The 16326-nt window shown below is 33.8% G+C and overlaps 1 protein-coding gene and 1 non-coding gene across 2 annotated transcripts; both read right to left on the bottom strand.

Annotated features, from left to right (window-relative positions):
- Positions 1 to 7303: 7303 nt before the first annotated feature.
- Positions 7304 to 7912, bottom strand: LOC143605299 (uncharacterized). Its single transcript, XM_077081461.1, has one exon. The coding sequence runs from the start codon at positions 7910 to 7912 to the stop codon at positions 7304 to 7306; it is 609 nt and encodes a 202-aa protein (XP_076937576.1).
- A 6793-nt stretch (positions 7913 to 14705) lies between these two features.
- On the bottom strand, positions 14706 to 14779 carry TRNAI-AAU (transfer RNA isoleucine (anticodon AAU)). The gene has a single exon. It is a non-coding gene; the product is annotated as a tRNA-Ile (tRNA).
- Between the last annotated feature and the right edge of the window lie 1547 nt (positions 14780 to 16326).

Below are 16326 nucleotides of genomic sequence, written 5' to 3'. Positions count from 1 at the left end.
AGTGGTGTACGAAACTATGGAAATGGGTGGTGGTAGGACGATTGTGGTAGACGGTGAATGGTGGTGGTGGTGGTGGTGGACGGTGATGGTGGCCGACAATGGGTGGTGTTGGTGATGAACGGTGGTGGTAGGTGGTGGACTATGGTGGTGGTGGATGGTTGTGGGCGGGTGGTGGTGGGGGGGACGGTGGGTGGTGGTGGATGGTGGCCGACAGAGAGTGGTTGGTGGCGGTGGCGGTGGCGGCGTGTGGTGGTGGTGGCGACCAACGGTGAATGGTGGTGGTAGCGGACGGTGGTTGTGGCCGTCGGGGGTGGTGGTGGTGATGGACGGTGGTGGTGGTGGGTGGTTGACGGTGGTGGTGGCGGACGATGGGTGGTGATGGTGGTGGTGGACAGTGGGTGGTGGCGGCGGCGGACGGTGGGTGGTAGTGGTGGTGGACGGCGATGGTGGGTTGTGGTGGCGGCGAACGATGGGTGGTGGTGGGACGGTGGTGGTGGGTGGTGGTGGCGGCGGACGGTGGGATGGTGGTGGTGACGGACGGTGGGTGGTGGTGGTGTTGAACATTGGGTATTGGTATGATGTTAAGAAGTGTGGAGACAATTGATATTAGATTATTTTTTAAGACCGTAAAAGCAGTTTTAATATCTTTTAAGAAAAAAAAACAAACGGTCTTCAAAAGCTTATGTTTGCGCTGCCCACAGACATAGTCTCCTTGCAGACCTTATAAGCAAAAAACAAACACAACCTAAAATATGTAAGCAGAGATTCAAAAACATCAAGCCTCTTATGAATTATGATGTAACAATAATCAGGCCCAATAGAACAACATCTTCATGAGGCCCATTAAGAGTAATAAGGCCCACTAGAGAGACCTTGTTAACTAATCATTTAAACTGTGTCAACGGCTTTTTCGTCAGAATCTAGAGATCTATTGAGACGTCAAAGTAATACAACTAGTTGGTGTTGAGAGTATTAGTATATTATTTTTTGCCATTAAAAACAAACACACATGCATCCGCTTCTACAATATATACAAACCAATTAAAAGCGGGTACCTACCTCCAATCATAACTTGTATACCCCAAAGAGACAAGTCCAATTATAGTATATGCTCACCAAACATCAATGATTTTCGTAAAAAGCATTTTGTACCAAAAACCAATTCAAAACCCATACGGTAAGTAACCCGAGATTGTAAAGGTTATAAGGCGTGCACCCTTGATTTTCGAATTAACTTCAACGGGTCGCTTAAACTTAGATATCAGCTTACAGAAAAGGGTTCTAATAAACAAAACGGCCCGTCAACTGATTGATGAAGAGTACGTTAAACCAATTTGATATAGATTAGAAGTATAATTTGAAGTCTTATCTAATTTATGTACTCAAGATAGTATATGGATGCGGTCGAACTTATTAAAAGTATAAGGATTAAATGTGTTTGATTAAATGCCGTTGGTTAAAGTAACAAAGAGATATAGTTGAGTTTTTAGTTATGCTTTGTGGTTATTATATTTTAATATTACTTATGGTAAAAATTCATAAAAACTACAAGAGATCATAGTCTAACTTTATTTTGTGGCTAAAACATTTTTTTTATTTTTTTAAAAGCATCAAACGTTAAAATTCATTTATATAATTTTGAGTTAAGTACAAATTTACGTTCATATGATGAAAGGACGGAATCAACCTGCAACTTTATTTGTATAATTTGACCCATTGAGCCCATGTCCTTACTTTTGCCTTCACTTTGTATACTATCCTCAAATGTTCGTTTCCCTTGACGTGCGTTAAAGTTAAGGGCATTTGTGTAATATTGCACCCAATTAACACATACATGCAAATTCTGGCAATTGAAAATCTGTAACACTTATTGAAAATATTTGAATCTCTCTAATTGAAAAATATCCTTACTTTTCCATTCATTTTTGAGTTAAGTACAATTTGCGTCCATATAGTTGGTATTGGTTTAATTCATTACGCTACCGTCATTCGCCTATAAACAAAATATGTAAAAAAAATTCAGAAACTACTAAACTAATTTTTCGTAACAAACTGAACCATGTCGACCTAGTTGTCACCAAATTCTTGTCAGTAACTAGTTAATGCTATAAAAAAGAAATAAAAAACAAAAACTTCATTTCAAAAAAATTATTAAATGCAAATCTATTATCCAATATCCATCCATGCAAGAATTCATGAAGTTGGTCTAGTGGTTCTCCTTTTAGGTTAATATTTTAATCATCACTCATTCCTCGCCTTCAATAATTCCACAATTATTTTGTTTTCTTGTGTACATTCTTTTACTTTAAGTGGTTTTTAAAATTTTCATTTCATCGATTTTTTATTTTAAATATAAAAATATTTGTCCCATTTTTTGTAATTACAGGAACCTAACACTTTTGGAATTTAACGTCAAAAAAAAAACAGAAGTAGTAGGATGTTGGCATTGTACTTCCAATTAGCAAAATTAAATACCAGAACTCATGACCATTTAGTTATCTCTAAAGAAAGTTATATGGTACATTTTTTTGTAGCTAAATTTTTAAACCGATTACACATTATAAGTTGCAAGTAAGACTAGAGCCCACAATCATTTAGTTATAAGACATATAATGTTGTCACTGGACAAAACTAGTAGTTACAAGTTCTCTCGTACATAACTATTTAAAAAAAAACCTATCATAACCTTTTGTTTTGCTTTTTTTATTGATCAGACAGCAGTTGTCAACAAAAAAGATTATATGACAAGTTGACAACTTCTATGGCTATAATTTCTTTAAAGCACTTTCAAGTTATAGCAAAACTATATCAATTATATATTGGTAATCAGTAGCGGGTACAAATTCTTTGTGGTCGGTAATGTTGAGACGTTCAAACAAAATGATGTGCTACACTGCTACTAGATTAACTATTTTAATGTGGGAAAATTCCAAAAATAATCCCTTAATGGTGACATGTTTCAAATATGACCCCTTAAGAACGTTTTCCCAGATGTCACTCTTCTAACGTATTGACGACGATGTGTTAGGTAGTCGAGGTAGCTACAACATGGTCAACGATGTGTTAGGCCAAACGCATGGTCAAAAATGTGTTAATTTATGGTTGACGATGTGTTAAGTATTAATACTTAGCGCATCGTCAAACATAAATTAGCACTTAACACATCGTCAGTCATGCGTATTCCACCCCCACGTATCGTTATTTTATTTGTTTACTAACTCATCGGCGGAGTTCCCTAACACATCATAAGGCGATGAGATACGTAAGAGACAAGATTTAAAACTTTAATTTAAAAAGACAAACTTGATCTCTTTTAATAAATGAGCTATTTTAAGTGTTTTCCCTTTTAATATTGGTTATCTGGATATCATTTGTTACACTTTTCTCAAACACACTATAGCCAAAAAAAAACATGAGGCTCGTTATGGGGTGGCGAATGCTCAGGTTTTGGGCGATATTCATATCAAACACCCCCCCCCCCCAAGGCGATATGTGGGGCGACAGGGGGCAAGTTTTTGTCGCCATGATTCGTTTGAGAATATTATTATATTCTTTTGTGTGCAGGTGTGTAGCATATATGTATACATCACTACACCCTTAAACCAAAATTATTTATTTTGTTGACTGAGTATCAAATGTTATAAATCGTCCCATTTTATATAGCTCATCCACATTGTGTACACACAGCCTTATAGTAATAATGATATCGTTCAGCAGAATAAATCCAATAGAACCATTAGCCAATCATTTCAACCAGGTCAACTGCTTTTTAGTTAGAATCTTGATCCCATTAAGAGGTTGGCATTTGGGAGTATTATACTGTTTATTATCGCATAAAACAAACATATGCATCCACTTCTACAATATCCACAGACCAATTTCCAAAACCTTCAATCATAAAATGTGCCCCAAAGAGACAAGTCCAGCTATATATATATAGAAAATGCTCACCAAACAACAATGAGTTGCCAATGCCCATCACCATTCCATTCTCAAATCAAAAGGTATGGTGATGATTGTGTACCAAAAATGAATTGGAAGCCAAGGTGGTAAGTAACTCGAGCATATAAAATGTAAGATGTGTCTTTGGTAACTAGATTAACTTCAACCAGGCAATCAAACCTAGATGTTTAACATAACAAAAATGGTTCACTACTTCACTATTTGATATATGATTGGTTATCCGTTGCATTATAAGGGCATCATCCTTGTCACATAAATATGATTGCGTCTTTAACAACAATCCATCATGGTGTCTCCCTTGTTGAACACTAATCAATTAATGAGAACCGATCAGTGAGAACTAATTAATTTTAGTGGTTTTGGAACCGAACCTGTTAGTAGGTCCGGTTCTTGTTTTATTTTTCAGTCATTTGTCAATTTCAATTCCGATTTGGTTCCGACAATACCAATTTGTTGAACAACTCTAAAAACGCCCATGAGGTTTGTATCAAATACAAATGAAATTAACGTGTTAATTGTGAGAATCAAATAGAGTAATTAAATATACAATTAGAGTAATTATGTAATTACATCATAGAGTAATTACATAATTACTCTATTTATACATATAATTACTCTACTTAATTCTTACAATAAACACATTAATTTTATTTGTACGCTAACTTTCTCTTAAATAAAATAAATAAAATCAAACACTTTTGATTAAGATAAAAATGGACTTCATTATCCATTTATGCAAGACTTCTAAAAGTTTGTCCTCTCTTTAATTTGATGTGTTGATTATTTTAATCATCACTCATTAATTGCCTTTAATAAATCCACAAATTATTTTGTTTTCTTATGGACCCTTTTTTCCTTTCATATTCAAGTTTTTGTTTCATCAACCTTTCGTTTTTTTTATATTCCATTTCAACTCTATGCGTGCCTTTATACTTCTATATACCAACCATCAAAATATTTCTTTTATTAGGGTGGACGGGGTCGACTACTTGGCTGGGCCGAGTGGTTGTCCGGGTATGACGGGTAGTTTGGAGAAACCACCCTCTCCCAACCGAGTACTTTGTCAAGTAGAAGTTAAACGCTTAAGATCCTTTAATGAAAAGTGTTGATTTGGCCACTATAGTTTTATTGAATATAATCACTGGGGTTGTTTTTAAAAAACATTTTTTCAGCTCAAATTTTTCAACAAACAGGTCTTATTAGAGTTTGTGTATTTTCTTTTTGGATATTCTACATTACAAAAGATCAAAATTCAGTCAGTTTTTTGTTTTTTTTTTTGACAACCAATTGAAAAAATCCATATATTATTTATTTATTTATTAGAGATACCAACAATGTTTTGTTAGTAGATACTTGAAAATCAATTTCTGTGAAATAAAAGATATTTAAGTGATTAAAATATAAATCACCTCCCAACGTCCTTCAATTTGCAAGCTCCCTAAATGCTTATAGACAGCTGCTAAGTAGCTGTGCGGCACCCTTAATAATTATAAGTTGGTGATATGTTGGAAGAAAAAGAACAATGAAAAAGATATTTATTAATTAATCAATGATAATAAAACAAAACCAAAATATTAAGTTAATTAGTTGAATGAGGTCTTTGTTTTTCTCACACTTTTCTCAAGTGCAAATGGATAATGGCATCAAAAGACATTTGTTTATTTGTTAAAATAATATTGAGATGGCAAATGAGAGAAAATCAAAAGGGCAAGCGTACATGTTAACTACTAATAAGAAACAAAATGGGGGAAACAACGTTAATTAAATATAATGTAAGATGTGATATTTATAAAATTATTAACTAAAGGGTTTAAGGCTCATCATCATAGAAATAAAAACTTATTTTAGAAGTAGAAGTCGAGTTAGATAGAGTGTGAATTATAATTATTAAAAAGACTAAAATATATAATTTCATATATATTTCAATTTTATAAAATACTATGCGTATTTAATAAGGCAAATTAGATTGTGTGGGTTCGAGTCACACGATCAACAAAGATGAAGATCTAAGAGTAAAAATAGTGACTACGTGAGTTAGTTTTTTTTTCATGAAACAAAGGTATAATAGTTATATTATAATTTGTATTTAATAAAATTGGTAAAGGTTAAAATTAAGGGAAAATTCCCATAATAGCCCATTTAGAAATTATGTTTTCAAGATTATCCCCACTAATTCAAGTTTCCAACTTTGTCCCTTTGGTATCTTGTCGTCGACGACATGATAGCGAACACCGACGATGCGTTACTGAAACAAATAGGATAACGACACGTGGCCGGAATCTGTGTTGACGACGCGTTATGTTGCTAACGTAGGGTAGCAGCGATGCGTTAGTTGATAACACATCGCTGCTACCCTATGTTAGCAACATAAACGCATCGTCTACCCCATGTTATGTTAACACATCGTCGGTGTTCGCTAACATGTCGCCGGCGATGAGATACGTTTATGTTGCTAACATAGGGTAGCAGCGATGCGTTATCATCTAACGCATCGTGGAACCCTTGCTTTAAACATTAACGCATCGCCGCTACCCTATGTTAGCAACATAACGCATTGTCAACCCTATGTTATGTTAACACATCGTCGATGTTCACTAACATGTCGCCGGCGACGAGATACCAAATGGACAAAATTGAAAACTTGAATTTGGGAGGACAAACTTGGAACCACATTCTATTAATTGGTTATTTTGGGAATTTTCTCTAAAATTAAAGTATATAAAACATTCTTAGTAAATATAATTTTTGGAGTATAAATGAATCTGTCTCATAAATATACAAACAAATAAGTTTTCAAACATATGAAAACAATGAATACTATGATATTTAGTTCCATGTCTTGGTGGTTGTAATTTTTTGAATTCATAGGTTATAACTCATTACTTCTGCTTACGCTTACATTTAATGTATTGGTTTGGTTATCTTGAATGATGTTTATAAAATTTTATTGCATGATGTTTATAAGATTTTAATAAGAAGGATAAATTTTGAATTTTAATTTTATATGTACCTAATATCATCTAATTATATAATATAACATTCGACGATACTAATTCAGAGCGAATAATTTATATTACATAGATTTCTTATGTAACACAAGATACTCGTTTTCATGTGTCATTCATATATGATATATCTTACATTCGAGTGACACCAATTCCCTAATACCGATTTACGAAATACCCGTAAACATCAAATTACTTATACAATATTCTTTAAATTTCTATTCAAATTTTATAAAAAAAATGCATGACTTATATAACAACAGTCAAATTGCATTTTCAACAATGTGGTAGTAGGAATTACTGCTAAAACTTTCATTACTATATCCATTTCAAACTTAACTATCTTCTTCATCCATACTCTGCTCCTTCAGCAACCTCTGCTGCTTCTTAATAAACGTCTCAACCGCAATCCGAAACTCTTCGTTACTCAAATTCTCCACCGCCTTCATCGAATCCTCGCTCCTCCTCATCTCCGTCACCGACCGCCTTAACTCCTTAACCGGCATCCTCCTATTCAATTTATCCGATTTCGTCCTCTGAAATCTCTTAATTTCCTTTTCCTCATTACCAATAACAGGTTTATGACAGGACGTCATTAAGTCATTTGAAATGTACTTAACGACGTCGTTCTGAGATCCAGATTCCAGTACTATCTTACTGGAATCTGGATCTCGAGAAAGCATGTAACAAACAACGACAATTACATTTCCAAGTACAAACACGACGTGTTGGTTGGTGAAGTAAGACGAGTATGCGAGTACATACTCGCTAGAGAATTTGATAACGAGAGGTAATTGAGTCGAAGACCAAGAAATCAACGTGACCGCAACGAATAGTTCTATTAACTGAAACAATTTGGTGATGTTGGAGAACATACGGTATCGCGCTAGCGCATTCGCCTTCTCGGCTTTAATACCGTCAACAAAATCGTGAGAAGTTTTCATATTTTTTTTGAATTTGTTGTGATTGATAATGGAAGAGGAGAGTTTTAAGAATTGATTGAGAAGTTGGTGTGTGTGTGTATGAAAGTTTCAAAATGGAGGTGCGAATTTATTAAGGAAGGAAAACTAGTACCAACCAGAACATGAAGACCGAGCGAGCCACTACTCTGCTGTGCCACCCCCACCATACCCCACCCATACACTTTCTGTTTATTTTAACTTTTTCATGTGACTTCAATAAATAACTAACAAGTTCAAAAGAATTTAATAATATGTTATGAAGTTAGTTGCTCGAGTTCTACAGGTCATGTATAGAAATGTTATGATTTATTACTTCAAGTTCAACAAATGTAGTTTTAAAAGATTGAGTTTGCAATTCAAAAATTAATAGCGATGTAGCTTGTTGCCTGATTGTTACCTGTTTCGATGTAATCACTACTTTTATAGTAATTTAGTTAAAATTTGACCTGAAAAAATAATTAATATGTTAATATGTGTAAGGGTCAGTTTTGGCTCAAATGATACTAAATTGGAATTTGGCCGTTTTTGTTTTTTGCCTTTGAGTATAATGTATATGTTCGGTTTGGTTTTGGTTGAGTTAATCGCTTTTATATTTGAGCTTGAATTGTTTGTCTAAAGAAACAATGCTCCTAAATAATGAATTTTAAACTAGAATTTTTTGTTAACCAGTTAATCTATTGTTACACGTTTTAGTCTAAATTTTTTGGATTTTACGATTTGTTATAGACTTATAACTACTTAACATTAGAAAAAGGTTATACAACGCATAATCTGGTTCAGTTCATTGCGGTTCATGGATGGAACCAGATCTGAAATTCGGTTCAGTAGGATGGAACAAGTATAACTGAAATCGAACCATAAACTCTTGCTTTTGAAAACCAAAACTAAACTGAATATCGGTTATTTTGGTATGGTTTTGTCGGTTAATTCGGGAAGTTTCACCTTCACTTGAATATGTGATTTGAATTTGGTTCGATTTGGATAATCGGTTATTGCTCATCCCTAAGCAACCCCAAACCGAGCCACCAAGGCTTATGACAAGAAAAATATAGTAACTCAATAATTTGGTCTCTTAAGTGAGGTTCTTGTTAATAAAGTTGAGAATTGAATCCAGGTACCTTCTTGAATCCACTATCAAGAAAATCAACATGGCTACACGTTAGAGACAAGTCGCTAGTTATTGTGTTAAGTCAAGTAGATCATTATGTTCACTTGATTGATCAGAATGTCTAACTATAAAAAGAAATAAAATGGTAAATAGCACATGTAAAAGGGATAAAAGATAATACAGTATCCGATGACATGTCTTCAGTTTATTGCTTAACTTCTCAATTCTAAGATCCTTTTAGGTTTTTATCCTAAAAGAACATGTTGTGTTAATGCAAGGAAGAACAAGAAACATATAAAAAATAAAATATAACTAAATCTGGGACTAACATTATACCATAAAACTTTTATTGTTATTATAACTTTACCCTTAATTACTAATTAAGTGGTTTATAGGAGTGCATGCATCTAGGAATAAGAATAAGTTAGTTTGTCGTTCTCAAATAAAATTAAAGTTAATATGTTTTTTTTTCATTTCTATATTATTTTTAGAATATATAAATGACATTTCTTTACAACCAAAGGACTTGAACCTCACCACTCATAAAAACAAAGGCATAAGATACGGTTGGTCTACATAGCACACACACTGCACTAGGTTGGTGGAGTTTCCACATCCCCAACACCCTCGACATCAGATTATGTCTCGCATCAACAACCTGTTGGAAATCAGGCCCTTGATCGAACACACAAACATGAGATTGAAAAACTTGTTCAGACGTTTTAATATTATAAAACCAAGCACACAAATTACAATACCTCTAACCATCTATTTATACTAAACTCATTCTAATCCTAGCCCAACACAAACTCTATTTTAATAAACAAATAAACTCCTAGATAAACCTTATTAGTTAAAACTAATAATTATCTCTACTTTAATTAATAAATAATTCACCAAGAATTATCTACAACACGTTTGATCTTTATCTCCAAAATTCAAGATTAATGTCTTCATTCTCCCCATTAATTTTGAATTGAACCCGTTTCTTGACATCCATACCATGATCGACAAATCCAATCCCTCTTTTCTGTCCTAGAACTACACCGTTCTTGACCACCGAACAAAGAAAAAACAAGCTTGCTACTTTTACCATTTTCTTCTTCCTTTGCTAGACATGACAAGTTTCAAAGCCTCCACTTTGACGAATCTTCTTCCGCCTGCCTACCCGCAAATCTCTACTAATAGATTCAACCCTTATTTGATCGTAATTTTACCACCCTGTCACACTCTTCCTTGATATGCACACACTAATATCAACCACCAACAAAGACAATAACACCCCACTATTCCGCCTTTTCGGTCGTCAAACGAATTCCTTAGCTCCTCGCTCTTTCGTTTCTTCCGCGACACGCCAGTTGGTTTTTCCACCATAAAAATCGAACTCCTCGCTACGATTTTCCTCTTTGGCTAGAAAGAGTGTCCGACAATAAAAAACGATAAAAAAAACCATATTGAACCCAACAATTAAACCTCCTCTGATCGATCTGCACCTATGGCTATCGATCGCCAACACAACAAGCCACCGCTATATGTCTTCTTGGTTGCTAAACAAAACCCCTTCAGCCCCTGCTGATCATGTTTCCACCGCAACCAAGCACGTTGGTATGTTACCTGCCAGAATAAGTGACACCCGTTGTTTTTTATTCACGACTAAGAAGTTTTTCAAACACTGAACATGAAAGATGCCTATACCATCAAGTCTTCAACACCTCGCCAACACAACTGTTGTACCCTATCCAAAAGTATTAAAAACTTCCTGTTGACTTTTTCCACAAACTTTGGACCTCCACGAAAATTAATTCCTATTGACTTCTTTACAGCCGGAAATCACTACTTCCGGTTTCACCGCCATTGCAACCCCGCGAGGGGTTGCTTCCCTTTTCGAAAAACGACTCTCAAAACCGCCAACACCAAGCTTTGATACCAATTGTTGGAAATCAGGCCCTTGATCGAATACACAAACACGAGATTGAACAACTTGTTCAGCCTCTTTTTAATATTATAAAACCAAGCACACAAATTACAATACCACTAACCATTTATTTATACTAAACTCATTCTAATCCTAGCCCAACACAAACTCTATTTTAATAAACAAATAAACTCCTAGATAAACCTTATTAGTTAAAACTAATAATTATCTCTACTTTAATTATAAAATACTTAATAAATAATTCACCAAGAATTATCTACAACATGTTTGATCTTTATCTTCAAAATTCAAGATTAACGTTTTCACAACCTCTCCTTCAGCATCTTGATGTGTTTTCTTCATTCTATGGCGAAAGTCCCCACACTCCATCACCTTCCACGTCATGAAAAGCCAACGTGGCAGTGCCAAGTCACCCTTTGTGCATGTAGCGGGGTAACTATTGCAAATTGTCTAACCCTTTGATATTTAATGATATTAGATTAACTCAATTGAATAAAATCAAATAAAGACATAATAATCAATAAAATTATATAAATATAAATATGCATACTAGCTATACATTAATTGTTACTAAAAAAGTTAGTTGACAGAAATAAAACTAAATAGTTTTGACAATGGTATAAAATTACAAATTTAATTACTAGTGCCGTATATAATTGGCGACAATCTCGTCGAAGCATTTGCAGGATTTGTGGCGCGACAAAATTGCAGGTGGCAGTCCGAAGCCTTTGATCAGGTCATATCATAGGTGTGCCACTCCACGAATGTTGGACCACATTCCATTTCGAATGAATTTAATAAATAATTTTATTTATTAACACATATTTTTGAAAAAGTCCATGTATCATTTTCCTTTTTTTTTTTTCCTTTTTGTTTCAGGATAATTTTTTTTAGCATTCTTTTAAAATGTAGAGAAAAAATCCATTTGGTAGTAACTAAGTTTTGCTAGTTATTAGGGGGATGGGGCATCATTCGGGTATCCTTTTTAAGGTATTTGTTCACTAACGACACATACTTAGGGTACTTAAATCAGGTAGTACAAGAGGAGAGAGTGGGTACTAGTACCCGATCTGTAAAGAGGAGAGTGGGTACTAGTACCTGATCTGTAAGTGGGATATTCACCAATTATGTGAAGTGTTTGTTGCACACTTACAAACGTATGCGTCAAAACCAATTATAAAAATGTGTTATAACTTTTAACTTAAAAGGTTAACATACTGTTGTAATTAATTTGACTCACCAGTCACCATTATAGATTCGTGTGTCAAAACCTATAACAATAGTGTTGCATTAAGTTGAAGGCAACGTTGTAAAATGTTTGAAACGTTCTAAACTTATGTGTCAAATCTCCTTTAGTTTGTTAAACATGTAACGTTTAGCATAATGTTGTAAACTTGTAATGGTTTTTGACATAGTGTATTGATCTCATATATGTTAGAATTGAATAATGATGAAAGTATAAGGGAGCGATTACTTAAAACTAAATGAACTATATATTTTTTTTCATAACGCTCATTGATAGAATGAAGAACTACAGGTTGCACCTAGCGGAAATCGAATAAATACTATAAAGGACACAGTTGAAACACATACAAAACTAGCAATCTAGACACACGAACCTAGATCTCATTAATCGAATGAAGAACTACAAGTTTGCACTTAACACAATGTTTGTCGACACATTGACTCTTTAGGACAACAGTAGAAAAGTTCGTGTTTTCTACCCTAACTATGCGCTCGCTAGTCGAAATCCACATTTTTATTACAATATTGTTGTATAACCTTTCAATCAAAGCCGAAGATTAGGCTAAAACATAGCAATGGATACACGAAGTAACAATTTTTATCAATTATTAAAGTGTTGGTTATGTACTTATATTTACAGTTACTATTAGTAAATGTTAATAAACTAGTGAACCTAGAAAACTATTATTTTTTTTGAAGTAGCGAACCTAAAAGATTATTTGAATTGAATGAGAATGGTGATGGAAATTTGGAAGAAGTTGGAAAGTCAAAACTTTAAAAGTGGATAATCGTGAAAACTTAGTCTTTATTTGCATGGGTACCTCATGACGCCAATTGCCAAATGTGCTTTCGATCAACTTTTTAGTTTTTAGGTGGACGCTCACATTTCCGCTTTAATACAATTGTCTTTAACGGTCATTTGGATTACTAACGGACCATTGACCCACCAAATCATCTTAATTTCACATTTCCACTCTTAGGAGGAAACTGATAATAGACAAGAAAACCCTCTCGCCCAACATGGAACCCCCTAATTTTTTATTTTTTTTTCTCTTTTGGTCAGATGTGGGACTTGAACCCAAGATCTTTAGGTGTCTCACATCAACCACTTGAATCGGAGATCACTAACTTCTACGTTAATACATTTGAATTTTTGTATTATTATTATTATTATAACTACTACTACTACTTTATACATATAATATAATAATATAATATAATATTATGTATTAAATTTAGTTTTATTTTTATTTTTTTCTAAAGAGAAAGTGATAGTTTACAGAATACACCATTTTCTATTCCAAAAGGTCTATATGTTTTTTAACTAAAAAAAATTGTTCAATCCTCTATTTAGTGCGAATTTTTATTAAGTACGCGATTGTTATACCTGGGTTGGCGTTTTTGAGGTTAGACAGTCTGAACCGGATGACCAAAACCGCAAATGGACCATCCACAAACCAACAGGACTAATGATCAAACCCGGTCTGCTAATTAAATGCTTATTGTTTTCGGTCTCGGTCTAGTCGTCTATAGCCTAGACTAGAAGCGGATAGAAGAAAAAAGATGTGAATCACAATCACCCATGTTGAATTATTTTGCTTTATTTCTCTTTTTCATGGCCCATAACATGATGGACCGTTGGATATAGAAAGCCCATGTTGAACTCTTTGCGAGTTTATTTTTTTTAATCACCACATAATGCATTATGCATGAAAATTTAATAGTTGCTGCAATTCTGCTTATTGAATTTACAGCACATGATAAAAAAAAATTAATATCTAGGAGTTGAACTAACACCAGAATTTCAGTCAAACGTTTATTCAGTTTCGAACCGACCAATCAAAAACCGCAATGATATATTCGTCCTATTCAAGGACTGGATTTTTTTTGCTATCGGTCTTGGTTCTGCTTCTACTAGGTTGAGCCAGTCTACGACCCACGAACGTAAAAGACCTAGTTAGAGACTAGAAAGCCAACGTTGCAAACTTGCAATTTTAACTTTGACGCATCATCTTTTATTCTTTATCTCAACCTTTCATGAATCATGGATGCAATTTTTTTGAATCCATCATCTACAGTTCTACATCATGTTTGTAAATGATGAGTTGTAATTTTTAAATTTATGATTATCAGAGGGTTTTTTTCCCCTTAACTTGCTTGCTCTTGTAAAGACTTAAGACAGAATATCGGTTCTTTGAAATAGGAGATTCTAATATCCTCGTATCTTCTTTGTAATTGAGTTGGAATTTTATATAACAAAAAAATAGTTATTAAATGATATCTTGTAACACAATACATGAATATTAATTATAATAAAAAAATAAGTATACATCTATTAATAAAAATTGTAAGCAGCCAGGAAATATAAATTATAAAACAAAAAATAGTTATTAAATAACACAAGCAAAGTATACATTTATTAATATAAACTTTATTAATATAAACTGTAAGAAGCCAGGAAAACATACAAAAAATTAACGCTGATATGGCCCATGCAGGTCTCGAACCTACGACCTTCGCGTTATTAGCACGACGCTCTAACCAACTGAACTAATAGGCCAGATGTCATAAACTTGGATTTTTCCAACTTAGTACGTGTACCAAGATGTACATGAGTTTTTTGTTTCATGCCGGTTTAGTGTCGAAACTGCTTAATCATGATGCAAAAGCCTAGAAAGTAAATAATGGGTGTTGATAATTCATAGTAAATATCTATTTACCCGATTTTCCCCAACTGCGATACCGCATCATCTTGTTTTCGTGTATTTTGACCATTTCGTGGCGGGTCAACAAATTGATATTCTATAGATTTTGTATAAGGAGATGATACTTAGCTTAGTATTATTAATATAAAGAATACTAGAAAATAAAAGAATAAGTATTCTTTCACAAATTAATTGTTAAGAAAAAAACATTTGTAATGCTTAAAACACATGCCGTATATTCATATGATTGAGACGTTCACGTCCCAATTTCATTTGGTTGTTTCCTTGACAAGACTTCCGAAAGTTGGCAATAATATTATTTCCATCAACATCTTTTACATCCCAATTGGTTGGATTTCAAAACAAATGATATTAGGAATGTGATGTTTTCCGATTGTCTATAAAGTGTTTAAATATATTTTGACTCCTAAGTCCTAATTTTCTATCAACTTCTCTAGTACTTAAATTCTTTTCATTATTCTTTTATCTTAAACATCAGTCTAGCAGCTCTAATAACTCTTTTAATTATGTTTATTTATCTATGTTCGTTTATAACATTATATTGGTCTAATATTATTTTAAAATTTAGTGGATGGAAAAGCCCAACTGTCAAGTGATGAATGATTAACACGGGAGCATTTTATGTTTTTGTAAATGGAATTACACACAGTTGCGGGTAGTAAGATCAAACAACTTGTCACCAGATGGTAAGCACAATCTAGCTTTCTTTAAAATCTTGTCAGCCTAACATGCTCCTGGTCTAAAATCGTGTCGGCTAAACTGTGCTCTTGTATCCTCACGGTTGTGTCGATATGTGTGGCCCGTGTTTGTCGTGGCATGATTCATGCTCCTGTCTTTGGTTTTGAATGGCACGGTCATGCCTAAGGGCATACACGACCATTTGTGATCATATATACTTGGTATTTTTTTTTTGTTTCTCGTCCAATTTTAGCTCCTTTTCCACAAATATTACTCCTAAAAATTCACAAATCAAATTTAGTATCCAATCGTGTGAAAATGCAATAAAAATGGTTAAGAATGAGGAATATTATGTGATAAAAACATGTATAATTTGAAGCACATCAAGAGCCAAAATGGAAGAAACGATATGATTTTCAAAACCACAAGAAAAACAAAATTGTGTGTTTCTAGGAAGCATATCACAATTTTACACAAACTTCAGAGATGACATTCTTTCAGTAGACAACTATGAAGTCGACAACAATAAAGTGAAAGACGTCATGCTGCCTCATCCAAAGGCGCAAAGAAAGACAAGTTCAAGAAATATTTGAAGAATAAATATTGCGTTATTAGACAAAGCCTGCTACACACGCCTTTGCATATGTGTTACATATGAGGTTATAGTGTATATATTTAACACCGGGTCAACATATAAGATTCC

The sequence above is a fragment of the Bidens hawaiensis genome, unplaced genomic scaffold (genome assembly GCF_021521415.1).
Source record: "Bidens hawaiensis isolate Kalapana, Puna unplaced genomic scaffold, B.hawaiensis_p1.1 tig00068915_1, whole genome shotgun sequence".
In the NCBI taxonomy this organism is placed as follows: domain Eukaryota; kingdom Viridiplantae; phylum Streptophyta; class Magnoliopsida; order Asterales; family Asteraceae; genus Bidens; species Bidens hawaiensis.
The sequence above is the reverse complement of the archived record's forward strand: the minus strand, read 5'-3'. Positions and strand labels throughout refer to the sequence as shown.

What these genes read in the sequence shown, in the direction of transcription:
- LOC143605299 (XM_077081461.1), bottom strand. Translation starts at nt 7,912, where the DNA reads ATGAAAACTTCTCACGATTTTGTTGACGGTATTAAAGCCGAGAAGGCG.